A 16,811-nucleotide genomic window follows, 5' to 3' on the forward strand; every position below is an offset into this window, starting at 1 on the left:
CCTTGATGTATGAGCCAGACCCAAACCCCCATTTTTCTTGTAAAGCAGAGACTCTGTCTGGGTCCTTCTCCTCTGAGGGACTTCAAGCGTCCTTGCGCTGACAGGCCTGTATCCCTGGCTTGCCTTTGTGTGAGAACCTGCATTTTTTTGGATGTCAGTTCCTTGGGAAGATGCCCAGGGCATATCTGCAGTTAAAGACTGTTACAGAGATTGTTCAGTTGGAAGTTGATGGGTTTAATTGCTAGTAACATTTAATCAAGAAAAGAAAAGAGAGAAGCAGAACAAGTCAGATTTGGCAGACAGTCATGGGGGAGCCAGGGGGCTGTTTAGCCCATGGTGTGGGCTGTAAGATCCAGGGGATGCCAAGAGAGTCACCGCTTACTGTTTTATTTTTAATTGGGTTGCATGGATTTGTCAGTCTGCATCTAGAGGTAGTAGGATGGGTAAATAAATTGTGGTCCGTGCCTGCACTGCAACGAACGCGAGTAACCTGTAGTGATTTATTTAACATGTTTCACTTCACTTTGTTTCAACTCTTCAACAGGAGTTTCACCAAAAAGGGGTGGTGTGGGAAACAAAGGAAGCGTTGGAAGAGCCCGCAGTATGGGTCTCTTTATACAGCGGTCAGGCTGGGAAGGAAAACACCGCCCTGCTGCTCAGGGTGTATGCTGAGATGGAGAAGCTGTGCAGTGGAGCCTAGGAGGGGCCTTTGCCATGCTTAGGATGGGTGGGTGGGTGGGCGGGGGAGGGAAGGCTGTCAGTGGAGTGCAAACCTGACAGGAGCCCAAGGTGCTGGCATGTTTGCCTAGCTCACCTGGGTGGTGGTGACTCAGTCATTTACTGATTCCGTAGGCGAGTGGTAGTGAATAATTTACAGCAGCATTTAAAGTGGAGCGTGCTGAGGAGCAATATTGGCCACGGGGATGTCTGTAGGCATGTTCTCCAGCCTCTTGGTGTTCCTTCCAGTCTTTGACTAAGCTGCCGTTACCCAGCGCTTCATGGTCTTGTCTGCCCCAGAGTTCTGTACTGCCAGAACTGGCCAGCCTCCTCCCACAAGCCCTTCTTGTAAGCATGGAATTGGGTCTTCCAGATCCAAGGAAGCCAGTGCTTGAGCCCTCCTGCTCATGGCCTCTTCTCTCTCAGGTGCAGTCTCGGCATCTTCTCCCCTGCAAGAGCTTGAGAGCTCTCTTCCCATTGGCGAGTGGATTCCGCGCCCGGCACCTTTGTGTAGAAAGATGGAAAGAGCTGGAGAACTTGGGAGCCTTAGCAGATTCTTTCTCTTTGGCCGGGCTTTGCTCGCTCATCCTAGCTCAGTGGTTCTCAACCTTTCTAATGCCTTTACTAACCCTTGAATACAGTTCCTCATGTTGTGGTGACCCCAGCCATAAAATTATTTTTGTTTATACTTCATAACTGTAAATTTGCTACTGTTATGAATCATAATATGAATATTTGATATATAGGATGCATTTTCATTGTTACAAATTGAACATAATTAAACAAAGCATAGTGATTAGTCACAAAACATATATATTGTGAAATATGTGTTTTTCCAATAGTCTTAGTTGACCCCTGTGAAAGGGTCGTTGGAACTGCTGGTCTAGATTACGAGTGTGCCCCCGCGGGGCCGCAGCATGACTTTGACCTCGCCTTCCACATCCATTCTTGCTTGCTCAGTGGATTCCTCTTCTTTCTGTTCCACTTTCACATGGGGCAGGGTGGGGACCTTTTGTTTTCTTTTTTTTTTTTTTGCCAAGGGCCATTTGGATATTTATGTCATCATCCTGGGGCCATACTGGTCAGACATGTAATGAATTTCCCCCCGTGTCATGGCTGGAATGGCTGTTCTTTGGTGAGGTGTGAGATGTTAGCTGCGCTTCATGAGTTTGTGGGCCTGATACGGCCCTTGGGCTGGACATTCCCGCCTTCTGGCTTACGACTTCTGTCAGGGGAGTGAACCAGTAGTTACTGAGTCTTTCCTGTAGTTACTGAGTCTTTCCTGATTCACAGGGGATCCCCTGTGTGTTCTGTAGGGTTTTCAGGGAAGTAGGTCCCTGGGTGTGCCTTCTGAGGCACCTCTGGGTCAAGCTGGACCACTCCGCAGTTAGTGAGTAGCCAAATACATTGACTGCATGCACTTCCTGGGACCACGGGGGCTGTGCGGAGGGAGGGAGACAACTGGATGTCTGGGTGCCTGGGAAGAAACAAGACTGCCACAGCTCTTCAGGCTTCCTCACCCCAATGGTGAATTTTACGACCTTCCCATCATTTGCTGAAGTCTCACTGGTGTTTCTGGATCCATCCTCTCAAAATCTGGCCCAAGATCTCCTTTAGATATTTCCCTCATAAACCTGAAAGCCCCCCTTTTTATCTATTTTTTGTAGTCATTCAGCACATGCTACCTCTGAGGTGCCAAATGCTGCTGAGTGGTTGGGCTGCTGAAGGACTGGCACTACAGAGGGAGCGTCTCTAGATCTCTAATCTTCTCTCTTTTCAACCCCCCCCCCAGGTCCTTTCAGGGTGCGCCATCATCGTCCGAGGCCAGCCCCGCGGTGGACCCCCTCCTGAGCGGCAGATCAACCTTAGCAACATTCGAGCTGGGAACCTGGCTCGCCGGGCAGCTGTGGCACAACCTGAGGCCAAGGATACTCCTGACGAGGTGGGTGCTCCCTGCGCTGCCCTCAGGCTGTGGCCCCGCTCCCACCCAGTCTCTCATGGCACACACCAACAATCTCTTGCTTAATTTTGTTCCCATGTGCCATCCAGCGACCTTGTCTGTGTCCATCATGTTGTTCAACCGTCACTTTTATCTATGTCTCCACTGTCCCCTGTCACTGTTCACAGACGTTCCATCTCCCCTAACCAGAAAGCCCTTCTTTTCCGTTCCCTCCCTCCCACCATGGGCAGTGTGCTCCATCTAGATCGTTTAGACAGTTGGGCTCAGGCAGTCTTTCCCCTTTTTTAACTGGATTCAGTTCACTTGGCATACCGGTCACCATGCCTGGGGGATTTCACTTCTCTTTTGGGCTGAGTGAGTGTTCATTGTACAAAGGTGCCACATGTTGGCTGTCTCTTCCGAAGGGTATGCTATTTTTTTCCCCCCCTGTATTTTGAGTATTTTGTCACAGGATATTCTCCAGGTGGGTTGCACCCGTTGTTTATATAGTCAATCCCTTTCTCAGTAAATCCAGTCTCCGGGCTTTATCTCATGCCTTTCCTGCAGGCTGAGAGACCCTCTTGGGTTTGCCCGTTTCCACACCTCTTAGATTAAGGAACCCTGGTGGTACTGCTGGTTAGGTGTTTGGCTGCTGGCAGCAGAATCTACACTTTGAACCCCAAACCCCCTGCTGGAGAAAGCTAAGGCTGTCTGCGCCTATAAAGCTTTATAGTCTCAGAAAACCCATGAGCCAAGGTCCACTTGATGGCAGGGGATTTGAGTTTTCCCTCCACCCTTACAGGAGTCTGGAAGCATATCCAAGGTAGTCCCAGCTATTTGAGGTCATCATTGGTTGAGGCGGGGTTTCTCTTATTTCTAATTTATTTGTGATGACTATTCATGCATGCTCAAAATCCCAGAAGATGTACAGTGAAGTATCTCGCTCTTCCCCGCAGACGCAAGTTTTGTTACTTACGTCTCCTCTTGGAGTCGCGCCTGTGTAAGCAGACACATGCATGCACGCACACATGCCTCTGTTCATTTTACAGATGGTTAGACCAAACTGACTCCTTCGAGTCGATTCCAACTCATAGTGACCCTGAAGGACAGGGTAGAACCGCCCTTGTGGGTTTCTGAGACTGACTCGTGATGGGAGTGGAAAGCCTGTCTTTCGCCTTCAGTCAGGCTGGTGGTTTCAAATTGCCGAGCTAGTAGTTAGCCTCCCCCTGTGTGCCCGCGTGCCAGCGTGGCGTTGAGTGAAAGTGGCACAAATGCTTGAGGCCCTGCCACCCATGTGCTCTCTGAAGACATCTCTGAACCCCATGACACTGTGAGATTTGTGGAGACTTTTTCAGAAGAGGAAGTAGGCGTTTTTTCTTTTTCAAATCAGTTTCTCAAGGCAGTTTAAGGTTCAGTAGTAGTTGCAGTGTTGTAGTGATTTGCAAAGCCCCCCTGAACTCTCCCCGCCTTTCGTGACCTGCCGGCTGCTGTGAGACCTCCTTTCGCTGTCCTGGCTCCTGTACTGTACAGCCAGAAAGCATCAGCTCCTGGCTCTGCTCCCATAATGCTCTGCATGTCAGACATGAGCTTTCTGGCTTCAGTTATTGGTCTTGTCCCCAACTTGATGGCATTGGTTGGGCACATTGGGCCCTCAGCCCACCTCTGCTGTTCCCTGCTGGGGTAGGGGTGCGGAAGCAGGAGCTTTCACGGGCCTTTCATTTCAGCAGAACATTTTGTTTATGCATAATGATCCGTAATAAACAAAACAGCCAATCACAATAAATCAAAGAAACAAATGGTAGTTTGCTTGAATTAAGGCAGTGAAGCAACATTTTATAAATCAGAGAAAACGACCCATCAGTCTTCTGAAAGTCAGACTCCAGTAGATTTTTGGAATGATGACTAAATAGAGCAAGAGTAGTTCCCTTTTTCATTCTCACTCACTGCCATGAGTCGGTGCTGCCTCATAGCGATCCTATAGACACCCCAAACAAAACCGCTGGCGTCAGGTTGGTTCCTATTTATAGGGACCCTATCTAGGTCTTCCCAGTCTACAAACCTTCATGGGAACAGAGAGGCTCACATTTCTTCTGTAGAGCAGCTTGTGGGTGTGAGCCTCCGGCCTCGTAGTGAGCGGCCTGATGCTTAGCCTACAGTGCCCCATGGTTTTTTCGCTCACCATTGATGACTGCGGATTTGGGGAATATAACCGTACTTCCAGGCATTCCACTGGTGACTAAACAAGATACAGTGAAGGCCAAGCCTGTGCTGAGAGAATGCCCAGTCAGTGCTAGCTGGGGCAACCACCCTGGCTACTCGCTAATTCCCGCCTCGGAGGCTGAGTCCCTTTCAGCACTTCTCAGGCTTCACGCATTGTCACTTGGCCTTTTCCTCCTGCTTGTGTGATGTGTGACGCATTGGCTGCTTCCGTGGGCATGGTCCTGCCTGGCCGGCTGGCACTGGTCACCAGGCACGTTTCCAGAAGGCTGAAGTTGTGCCACCTCTGAGAAAGAAGGGCTGGGTATTCATTTTCTGTGTCGTGGATGAGAATCTAGGACAGAGAAACGGGAGGCCAGCGGGCACTTGTGAACTATCCTCGCTGTGTCCCACGAAGCAGGGCTGCAGCGTGTCAGCAGCACTGGGAGAGCTGCAAGGCCGGTGTGTCGTGGGCCGGCCGGCCCTCCTTCCGCACTTCAGGCAGACGTTTGTCCACGGTCTGCTGTGCTTTTTGTCTCCTTCCTGACCAACCCGACCCTACTCAGCTTCTCCTAGTAACATCCCAGAAACCTCGGTGACAGGAAGGATCTGAGATGTCACCTTCCCCTGCCAGTTTATACCTTCTTGAGGGGCTGGTCGCTCTTCACCTGCTGGCATGTTGTTTTTTTTCCCCTACCTGGTGTTTGCACCTGCTCTGGGACAAGTCACCAATGTCCCAACTGGCAACCCGAATCAGAAACCTACTTTCCCTCACTCACCTCTTCCCTTGCTCAGTATTAGTCCTTCATCACTCTTGTGGGCTGCGCGCCTACCTTTGAGGTGGCCTGGAGTCATCTCTTTGGGAGTTAAGCCTCATCAAGCTGAAGTGTCTGCTCTTCTCCTGCCTTCTCATGCCTCCCTTGGGCTGCTTCCACCACCAGAGTTTCCCCCCAACCCATGTAGCCTGCTGAGCACCTGCCAAGTCACACCTGGCATCTCCCTTCAGACCCATAGCCTGCATGACAGTTCATTCCAGGTGCGCTCATTTTCTCTTGTAGCCTGTGAGCTCCTCGGGGCAGGAAGAGGGGTGGTGGTAGTGGTGGTGGTGGTGGTGGTGGTGGTGGTGGTGGTGGTGGTGGTGTGTGTGTGTGTGTATGTGTGTGTGTGCACCTCTTTCTCTCTCTTGCAGGGGGGGGGGGCGGGAAGCGGGCAATGAGATGCTTGCGTTTGCCTTTTTCGCGGGCTTTCATTTCTCTCTTGTCTCCCCTGCACACAGTCAAGACACGTCAGGTATTGTTGCTCACACACTTCCCTTTGAATCACTGTCCCAAATTTCCTTCACTTGATTATTCCTTGCCTTTCTTCAATCAAGACCTCTTCTTTGAAAGAAACTCGGCTCTCTCCTAAGTCCTGTGGCAATGAAAGCAACTCCACGGTCTGTCCCCAGCCACCACTGCCCTGTTGCAGCTAATCCCTGGCGTTGCCTAGCTACTTAAGGCAGCCTGGATGCGGCATTGATGGGCGCTGTGGGGATTATATATTTATTTCCCACAGATTTATTGAGCTCCTGCTGTGTGTCTAGCTGTGTGTTGGTTTCGTGGGAATTAGAGAATGAATGTGAGCGTCCACACTCAGTGGAGCGCTTTAAGGTTGCGATGGTGGAGAAGAGAACAGAGAGGGGAAGTGGCAGATACAGGTCAGGTATAGGGGCATTTTCGGTGGGGGACAAGACATATTGCACATTAGGTTATATCTAGAAATAGTTGGCTTTAAGCTTCTAAATTGTTCTGGGTCCAGTCTCCTTCCTGGTCCAGAGAGAAGATTGGAAAGAAAATTCCACTGCACCACGGTCACTGTCTGAGCCATGCTTGGGTCTGGGAGTGGAGAGAAGCTGCCGTCTGTTTTAAAGAGAGTCGGGTCTCAACCAGTTACAGGGCACTGACACCTTGGTTAAAGCTCTGAGCCATTGGGACCTCAGTTGATAAATGTTCTGAGCAGAATTCTCTCTGATTGCCTCTTAGATTGTGCTGGCAGCTCCCCAGGGCGGCCTCTGACCAGGAGTCCATCCTCTGGCACAGCGTGGCCACCTGGGGTCAGTTGCTGTCCAGCATCGCTCCCTGACCCTTCACATTGCTTCCCTTCTTAACTAATAGCTTGTCCTCCAGTTACTGCATTCCTGAATCCTGATGGAACAACATGAGGTGGGCGACTGAAAGGAGACTGCAGACACTGGGTTCCTTTTTCTTACGGAGTAAGATGTACATTCTTCACAAAGGCTCCAGTTCAACTCTCTCTCATTTGCTCCTGTGACTGACCAGTTATAAAACAGGAGGCCCTTCAGCAAGCCTTTAAAGTTTTTAGAGGCGCTCTGCCTAGTTGGTAAGAAGAGAGACTCCCCACAGGATGAAGAGTCAGTTGACCATTGATAGATGTATTTTCACCCGAGTCTCAGAGTTTTGCTAAGATATTTGGGAAACCAATGTATTTCTGGGTTTTAGATATTAGTGGGCACTTGGGACTGAACCTTTAACATATCAATAACAGGATGCTTTCAGAATAAACTGGTCACTACGGTAGTGCAGGGTCAGGAGGTGGTGCTGGCTGGGTAATTATCATTTCTGTGGTGTGCTTGGTAATCACACTCCTAACCAGCACCTTCTTTTTGGTGTCAGGTGTCTACTTCTACTTTTAGGGAGTGGGGCAGGGGCTAGGGCCGGGGCATTTATGGCAAGTGAGTGATTGGCTCCTTTGCTTTTTAGTGCTTTGAGGACAGCGTGTACGTGAGGGGGTGGTGCGTTTCTGTGTCATTGAGAGCCTTTGCTTTGGATCACTGCCTCCTAGAACTCCGGACAACCGACGTGTGTTACAGGATTGTGGAAGACCAGTCCAGTAGGTTGGTGGGCTGGCCACCTTCTGATTGGCATCTGAATTCCAGGAAGTCACGTGGCATTTTTGTCTGAGAAAAGCTTATTGAGGGCGCCTCCTTGCCCAGGACATCACTTCACCGTTTGGCTTTTCGGCATCCCAAGATCTGGGGCTGTGAGAGATTATAGCAGACAACATACGCCCATCTCCTGCCACTTTTCCCTTTTTAAACTATTGTATTTGATTTCATGTTTTGCATTCCCTCCTCTCTCCCAGCTTGTCCTGAAGGAACCTGGGGGAACCGAGCTAGTCCAGAATATAATTTTAAGACTCGAAAGTGCCAATAGCGACTGTGACAGGCCTCTTTGACTTTGTCTCTCCCTCCTTCTTAGCAGTGATGGGTCGGGTGGGGTACCGTGCATGTTCTTTTGATCACGAGCGCTTCCTGCTGCCCAGCTGTGTGACTCACCTCCTGTGCCAGTGTCCAGGACTGGGGTGAAGGGTTGGTCACCGTTGTCCAGATGACCCTTCTCCATGGGCGGCAACTGCCGTGCTCCCCAAGCTCCCAGGCTTCATGGAGGGCCCCAGGGTGCTGCATTGAAGTAGAAGAGGTGAAAGTATTTTAGAGAAAATAGTTTTGCCCTTTTCCCCTTTGTGGCTGTTTTGGAAATACCTTATTCCTTCAGCAGGAGGCCCGCCTTCAGTGACAGCACTTTGTTCCCGCTTGGACAGAACCCAGAGCAGACGAAGAGCAGGTCTGCCAACAGGTTCTGAGTGACTCAGTCATGGCCAATGGAAACAAGGGCAGAGTATGTGTTGCAGAGCAACCAACTCTCCTGCGCATGGGGTTTTGACCAGTGTAGGAGACGGCACCGCTGTTTGCATCCTACTGGGCTGAAAGCCCGCCGTGTAAGAGATCTGGGTGCTCTGCAATGCACAGGCTGCCCTGGCTTCTGCCAGTCTTGACCAAAGCAGTGTGACCCCTGAGCAGGAGGCCCACCCTATGGCTCTGTCACCATTGAACACCTTCCGGACCTCGCTGGTTTAAGGGCCGGAGAAGGTGCTCGTCTGCTGGAGTGAGGCCAGCTGTGGTGATGGAAGTTGTTATTCACGGTTGGTCCTGGGCTGGGTGCGTTTCTGGAGCCGGGCTTCCCATTGTGGGAGTGGGTTGACAAGTCCCGAGCATTGAGCGTGGTGGCCGGCTAGAAAAGTGCTGGCTGTTGCATTCATGGACTGAGCAGACAGTGACGGGGGATGAGTGCCACTGGCAGTGTCTGGAAGCGGTGAGGACTGTTTCTAAGGTCCTTGCTCATGAGAACCTTGGCCAGAGCCCCCCCACCAGTTGCAGTCTTGTGTGTCTGCACCGTTATCTCCGCAGGGCTCGTGGGGGTTCGGGGACTCCCAGGGCATGTGAGAGCCAAGTGCTGGGTGTGGTGTGGACCACCCACCACGCAGGCACTTCTCCAGCGACACGTCTGCCTTGTCTTTCAGGCCTGGGCCTTTCCTGCTCGGGAGTTCCTTCGAAAGAAGCTCATCGGGAAAGAGGTGTGCTTCACGATAGAAAACAAGACCAACCTGGGACGCGAGTACGGCATGATCTACCTTGGCAAAGGTGAGTCACAGCCGAGAGCAGATCTGTTTCTCTCCAAGTCTAAAGTTCCTCTCCAAACGGATTTCAGCTGGTGGAAGGCCCAGGGGGCGGCGTGTGGGTGGGGGTGCGGCTCATGTGGGGAGAGCCTGGGACCATTGGCTGGCTGCAGCTGTGATGGGAAGCCCATGGGTCTCTTTCTGTGCGATTGCAGAGGAACGCCCTGCACTGCCTCCCACACTCTCCCCGCCTGCTTCTCTGGCCTGGGCTCTGAGTGCCGTGTTGCCCGCTTCCTCATGTTGAGGTCGCCACCTCACTGAACCCAGTGATGTGGAGCTTCTAGGTCAGGATGCTAATTGAATGCCATCGATCTCCTATTACTCCCTCTGTTCCCGTCTCGCTCGTGGCCTCTTTTCTTCCTGGAGACTCTGTAGGACCGATTTGTGTGGGACTGTGGTTTTCCTGCAAACCCTCTTTCTTGTAGTAAGGTGGAAGAAACACAGACATTGGGGTGGCATAGCAGTGGATTAAAACCCTGGCTTCTTCCCGTGGACCCTCTCCTAACTGGAGTTTCTTCATTGTAATTGTCTTCCTTAGACAATGAAGATTTCCGTGTCTGTCTTCTTTGCACAACTGCAGTATCTCTGCAGCACCTAGCCCGGGGGGCAGAGCCTGTGCTCCAGAAATGCATTTGTGTGTGAGCACACTTTCAACATGGCTGGTTGCTTAGCTGGGCAGGACGGCTGATGGGATGGGTATTAGGTGCTCTGGTCTCTTGTGCTAGGTGGAGGGGGTAGAAAGATTGTGAAGTGCTAGGTGGAGGGGGTAGAAAGATTGTGAAGTGCTAGGTGGAGGGGGTAGAAAGATTGTGAAGTTTGAACAGAAATAGAACCTGAAGTGAATGGATAGATTGTCAGATGAACAAGAAATAAGGCATGTCCATCTGGAGTTAGTATGGCGATGTTCATTGTGGAGTGATGCTGAGCTGGCTGGTTAGCGCTGGAGAGAGCCCACAGATTGGCAGGTTCACAGCATCTCCGCCGGAGTCTGAGGCTGGTTGTAGAAGTCTCAGAGAAGTGAGTTGGGAATGACCATGGTGGGGTCTTGCCCAGTTTCTTACCCAGCAGAGAAATGACCCTTCAGTCTCCTAATCAAACAATCTGGGTTGCTTCACTGAAAGGGAACTTTTAGACACACCTGGAGTTGTTTCATAAAGGGAAATAATAAAAAAAGTTGTTTACTCATGATTCCAAAGCATAGAAAATAAAACACGGATGCATTCCTGTTGGGTAGTGTCTGGTTAAAAAGAATCTAATACACATGGAATCACCTTGTCTTCAAAATGCAGGTGTTTAAAGGTTTCATGATCTAAAGCACTTCAGCATCTTAATAGCTGGCCTGTCTTCTGTGAACCCCACAAGAAACCTCATTGGACCCCAGATAATTGCTGGCTCTAATATTTCTATGATGAAACCGACCCCCAAGAGCTTATTTATAAGTAATCTTGGTTTTCAACTGGAATGGCCAAATGGCTTATCTTGAGAGTAGCTGACATTTAAAATGGTCTTTAAAGATTTTTTAAAGTGACCAAAATGAGATATAATGTGGCACATTAACATGATAATGTTTAAAAGCAAACCTAAGTGTGTCAGGTAAAGATCAGCAAGTGTGTACTGAAGGAAAGATTAAAATGACCTCTTCTGGTTTTAAAGAAATGGCTGTCCACATTGAATATTTTCACTCAGGTAGCTTAACAACCTCTGAAAATGAATCTAAAGGCAGAAGTGGCTCAGACCGGAACTAGTGTCCCTCGCATGTCCCTATTGTGCTGGCCACCCACTTTTTTTTGACGGGGGAGAATGGTGGAATTTGAGAATTGGTGACAACCTGGAGGTCAAAGGAAAAAAAAAATGGTTTGACCTATGGATAGACATCCACCTCTTCTGAATGCTGCCCTCCAGTGGGAAGGCAGGAGACCACTGTGACTCGATCACACGCACGCCTTATTAAGAATTTTTGGTCTGTAAATTCCCGTTTCCCCTGTATTTCTCAAGACATTTGGCGGGCGAATGTATTTCCTCCTTTTTTGAAGGTGCACTCGGAACCTCCCTTCAGTGGCAGGGGTGGTCCGCCATTTCTGAGAACTCTGCCCATGGGCTGACGGGTGGACTGTGGATTGGCTGCTTTTGTGGCCGTTCACCTTTGTTCCTGGGCCCCATGCCACAAAGCTCTTCCCTTTGTTGAATTCTTCCTTGTAACTTTCCATTCCTTGGAATTCCTGTCACTTGGAAAGACCCAGATACTCTCCACTAATGTTAGACAGCTGTGTGTCTGTGTCTGGCCTCAGCTGTGACCGCAACAGGGAGGGTCATGTGATCCACACTCAGCCCTGAACCAGAACGGGCCTCTCCAGTGTCCCAGGGCCATTTCTTTTTCTTCTTTTTTTAAAAAAATCATTTTATTGGGGCTCACACAACTCTGATCACAATCATACATCAATTTATGAATCAGGCATGTTCATACATACATTGCCCTCATTCTTATCTAGACATTTACTTTCTTTTGAGCCTTCGGTACCAGTTTCCCCCCCATAACCCCTGATAGATTGTGCACTGTTGTTATTGTCATCTCTCACACCGACCACTGTCTCCTTTCCCCGTGTTTCCTGTTGTTCTTCCCTCTGTGGAGGGGGGGGGGTGCATGGTTCCTCTCCCAGGGCCATTCCTTGGTAGGGGGCGAGGTTCACTCTTCTCTGTGGCAGGAGCATGGGACACTGGGGCCGGGGGGTTGGGGTGGGGGTGAGCACACTTGTCTGTCTGCAGAAGTAGATGTGTAGACGGCATAATTATTCTGTGCTGATACTCCCTGTCAGTTCCATCACCGCATTTGCATTTACTTGGGAGTATGTTTTCTGCCATATTAAAGATTTTTATGTGGAGATTTCCTCATAGATGTCTTCTTTTATCGTTTTGGCTGACAGAGATTTAAGGGACTGCACAGAGCCTAAAAGCTTTTTCAGTAGCTGGGAAATGCATTAATGTTTCAAGTGCCCAGGTAGGAAGGACCTCGCCAGGTGGGGTTTTAGGCTTTGCTTCATCTCTCCCGCCTGCTTGGAAGGCTGCTATGTGTGCGGTGAGATCCAGGTGCTGCCCTGCAGCACCTCTGAGGGCAGCAGCCAGCCTGTTAGGTGGGATACCCCATGGACATCTGTCTCTCTCTCACACACACATGCGCGCTTTTACAGAGTAGGAATCGCTGTAAATGGTTTAACAGAAATGTCTCACTAGGCCATTCTTCCAGAAGACCCCTGGGTGGGGTTGAGCCACTAACCTTTAGATCAGTCGTCAAGGGCAAACCTTCTGGGCTCCCTTTGTAAATGAACCTGGCTAGTTGGTTGTGCAGGCTGCAGGCAGTAGTTGAAATTCTTAATGTGTCTGGGACCCTGTGCCCAAGGAGTATGTCTGTTATTTACTTCTCACAAAACCCCAGCAGGCAAGTCCTGACCTCCTTTTATAGGTGGGGAACGGAAGATGTGGAGAGGGATCGAAGCCTGCTTTCTAAGACCCGCAGCTGCTCCCTGGCTGGATGTTTATTTAGCCCCAGGCTTCTGCCCATTGTCGGCCTGCCTATTCTCCTGGGCTGCCTGGGACTTGCTCTCCTGCAGCTCCAAGACTGCCTTTGGTTAGAAAACTAGAAACCCTCTGAAGAAGCAGGTTTAAAGAACTTCTGGTTCTCCAGTCTCCACATCCTGAGAGAAGAGGTTTCCTGAGAAACTCCAAGCTGCAGCTCTGCCCGATCCGGTTCTCTGGCAACATGCTTCCTGAAGAGCTCAGGGTTACACTGGTCCCTCTTGCAGGAGGCTGGTTTGGGCCTTGCTTTTCATCCCCTTTCTCTCCCCTGCTTCCTGCTGCAGATACCAACGGGGAAAACATCGCAGAGTCTCTGGTGGCAGAGGGCCTGGCCACTCGGCGAGAAGGCATGAGAGCCAACAAGTAAGTCCGGGGTACTCTCAGACCCGGTCTGAGCTGGGTGTGCTCAAGGGAGGCAGAACTGGCTTTGCTGAATTCTCATCCCTTTCGCCTTCCTCCCCACAGCCGGGGAGGTTTAGATGCTCTCGCGGCCTCCAGGACATTCGAGCACTGGTGTGGATTACTCTGAGCTAGGAGTCACTTCCCATTCTGGGGTGGTGGCTGCCACTGCAATGCCTTTGAGTCCCGGCAGCTGGTTCTGTTCTGCATACTCAGACAGCTCACTGGGGCTCTAGCACAGTCCAGTCCGTAGATAACTCAGTCCCCCAGTGTTTGCCCACCCATCCATTCTAAACTATCTGTTGCACACTTTACTAGGTGCCAAGCTATGGGCCAGGCACTGAGAAGAGAGCCAGGAACAGATTTAGCCTCTGCCCACTGTTTGTGGGCTGCAGTAAGTCACTAAACAAGCATATGTAGCAGCAGTTCTCAACCTGTGGGTCCCGACCCCTTTGGGGGTTGAACGACCCTTTCACAGGGGTCGCCCAGTTCATAACAGTAGCAAAAGTGCAGTTATGTAGCAACAACGAGAATAGTTTTATGGTTGGGGCGGGGGGGTCACCACCACATAAAGAACTGTATTAAAGGGTTGCGGCATCAGGAGTGTTGAGAACCACTGACATTTAGGAATGTATCAGATGCGAGGGCTAAGTTTAGTGAGAAATAAAGTGGGGTGAGCATGTAGAATGCAAGGCAAAATCTGTACCTTAGAGCAGTGGGTCTCAAACTCCTAATGCCGCTCCGTGGGAGGCTTTCTCCTGCTGTAAAGAGTTACAGGCCCTTTCCCCGGTCCTGTAGGGTCACTGCGAATCAGAATTGACTCGATGTGGTGGATTTTCAGTTATGTTTGTTCAAGGAGAGCACAGTCTTTAAAGCCCCATATTCAGCAGGTGATCGAGTCAATAGATCATGCCAGTCTACATAAGAAAGCACAAGGATGAGCTGTCCCCAGTCCAGTATTTGCAACCTAGAGCCGTAACTGAATTTGGCTTCCTTTGAGGTGAAGGTGGACCCTTCCATTTCCAAGCTGCCTTTAATTAGCTGGCCTCATCGAACAGTGTGGGGTGTCATTCATTATCTGTAATAACAGTGTCATGCTGCTCACTCATGTTCCCACACACAGGTTCCCCGTTTCCCAGACTGGCAGAGAGTAAGATGGCTTATAGTCACCTGCCCTGCTCTGTGTCCTGCTGAGCTGGGGCAGGCTTTTACTTCCTGGATCCTGGGTGCTTAATTGCCGTTCTGCCCCCTGGCGTGGCTCCCCTCTGAGCACCAGCTTGCTGTCTAGTGATCACTGGTGCTGGCTGTAAGGAGATGGGCTTTTTCTCTCCCGGCAGATCATCTCAGCAGACGCCCTTAGAATTTCCTCGGGCGCGCGAGGGAGCCAGTGTGGCCGCTGGCAGTTGCACTCCCGGTGGATCGAGGCCTCAGCCTTGCGTCTGCAATGGCTGCCTTGGTCTTCTCAGGGGAGGAGAGGCTGAAGAAACTGCCCATCAGAGAAGAAAGAGGTCGGATTCCTGTGGTGCTGTCACTAACTTCCCTTTCCTGGGTCTCATGTTCCAGCCCCGAGCAGAACCGCCTTTCAGAATGTGAGGAACAAGCAAAGGCAGCCAAGAAAGGGATGTGGAGCGAGGGCAGCGGGTCACACACGATCCGCGAGCTCAAGTACACCATTGAGAACCCCAGGCACTTTGTGGACTCCCACCACCAGAAGCCCGTCAATGGTGAGGCTGGCGGGCACACGGCTGCCCACTGGGGGTTTCTCCTTTCTGCTCTCTGGCTCTCGAGACGCAGAAGACCGCGGGAGCCTTCCTTTGGCTTTGTTAGTATCCCAGGGGAGGGGGCTGGAGCCCAGCTGGCAGAGATGCAGCATATGTTTATCTGGCAGGGCGGGCTTTTCCTGTGACAAGGCTTTTGCACCTCGGGGTCTTCCTGGTCTCTGAGAGGTGAACATTTAAATACCACCTTTGAAATGTGAGGGAGGAACACACGTGTACACTATTTCTATGATCGCGCTTAAAAAAGTATTGAAAAATGGAAGTAGGAGATGATGGAATTTTACAAGACCTTTTGCTGCCCCCTCGTAGTGACACGCTGTATAGTTTTGGCCCTCCCTCCCTATGACCTTGTTAACCACAGTGCCAGTGAAATAACATTATTACCATTATTAATGAACATCTGCTGGGGCACGTCCCCTTCTAGCCACCTGGTACTCAGATGCACAGCCCTGCTTGTGGACAACAAAGTTGGAGGTGTGAGGTTCTGGAAGGGTCAGAGGACACAGAAGGGAGCCTGGTCTGAATTCCCATGACCACTCTGTGGAGAGTCAGTTGTACCCACCAGTACTGCATGGGGTCATCTCGGGGGTCTCTGTAGGACAAGGTGTGAGGGAGCTGGAGGTGGGGGGGTGGGCAGGACTTTGCTAATGACTCAAGCGGTTTCTTCTTTCACGCAGCCATCATCGAGCACGTGCGGGACGGCAGTGTGGTCAGGGCCCTGCTCCTCCCAGACCACTACCTGGTCACGGTCATGCTGTCAGGGATCAAGGTCAGACCACCCAGGACCCAGGGTGGGGCTGGGGTGTGATGGAGGCACTTGATGATAGGTTGAGAATGCCATCAGGACCTACCTCTCTCTCCTGAGTAGGGTCAGTGTGGAGGGCTGCAGACATGTTTTGCGTGTAAACATGTGGATCATTCTGATTGGATGAAGGAGGCCTTCTGTTTTTAGTTCTCAGGGCTTGTTTAGAGTGGCTGGGCTGAGAGATTGAGACTAGACCTGGGGAGGGAGATGGGACACTCACAGCCAGCTGAATAGCCCTATCTCGAACCTATTTAAAACACAGTTTTTAAAATTGTGGTAATATATATAAATAACAAAACAAAGCTCTCTGTCCTCCAAGTCAATTCGAACTCTTAAAACTTGCCCTTTTAGCCATTTAGAAACATCCATTTTGTTTAAAATAATATTAAGGATTTAAAGATAGGCATTGGTGAATTTTTTTCTTTGCCAAGAACCATCTTATGTTATAATACAAATCATGTCCCCCATGATAATGTGGCAGTTTCACCTTATTTACTGAGAAGTGTGAGATGGTGGCATTTCTAGTTGGTCTTTCAAAGGCCCTCACAGACTTGAGCGAACGTCCTCAACCTGGTGTTGTTGGGGTGGTGGGGTTGGGTGTGCTCTCTGGGCTTCTTCGTGTGGTCCTGTGTGTGTGCCGGCACCCACCTGCAGACCCTGGCACTCACCTCCCCCCCTTTGCTTTAGTGCCCAAGTTTCCGACGGGAAGCAGATGGCACTGAAACACCAGAGCCTTTTGCTGCCGAAGCCAAATTTTTCACCGAGTCGCGACTGCTCCAGAGAGATGTTCAGATCATCCTGGAAAGCTGCCACAACCAGAACATTCTGGGCACCATCCTTCACCCAGTAAGTGAACTGTCCGTCTGGGGGCTGAAGAGCTGTGCCTGGGCGGTGC

At 50.6% G+C, this 16,811-nt stretch overlaps 1 protein-coding gene across 1 annotated transcript in view; it reads left to right on the forward strand.

The window, feature by feature from the left end:
• SND1 (staphylococcal nuclease and tudor domain containing 1) overlaps positions 1-16,811 on the forward strand; it is a 484,534-nt gene that overhangs the window by 30,952 nt on the left and 436,771 nt on the right. Inside the window, exons 2-7 of the mRNA XM_075558633.1 lie at positions 2,510-2,659; positions 9,209-9,329; positions 13,219-13,297; positions 14,897-15,057; positions 15,789-15,880; positions 16,604-16,762. Of these exons, the coding sequence (XP_075414748.1) occupies positions 2,510-2,659; positions 9,209-9,329; positions 13,219-13,297; positions 14,897-15,057; positions 15,789-15,880; positions 16,604-16,762 (762 nt within the window). The remainder of the gene's footprint in view (positions 1-2,509; positions 2,660-9,208; positions 9,330-13,218; positions 13,298-14,896; positions 15,058-15,788; positions 15,881-16,603; positions 16,763-16,811) is intronic.

The sequence above is a fragment of the Tenrec ecaudatus genome, chromosome 9 (assembly GCF_050624435.1).
Source record: "Tenrec ecaudatus isolate mTenEca1 chromosome 9, mTenEca1.hap1, whole genome shotgun sequence".
Lineage (NCBI taxonomy): Eukaryota > Metazoa > Chordata > Mammalia > Afrosoricida > Tenrecidae > Tenrec > Tenrec ecaudatus.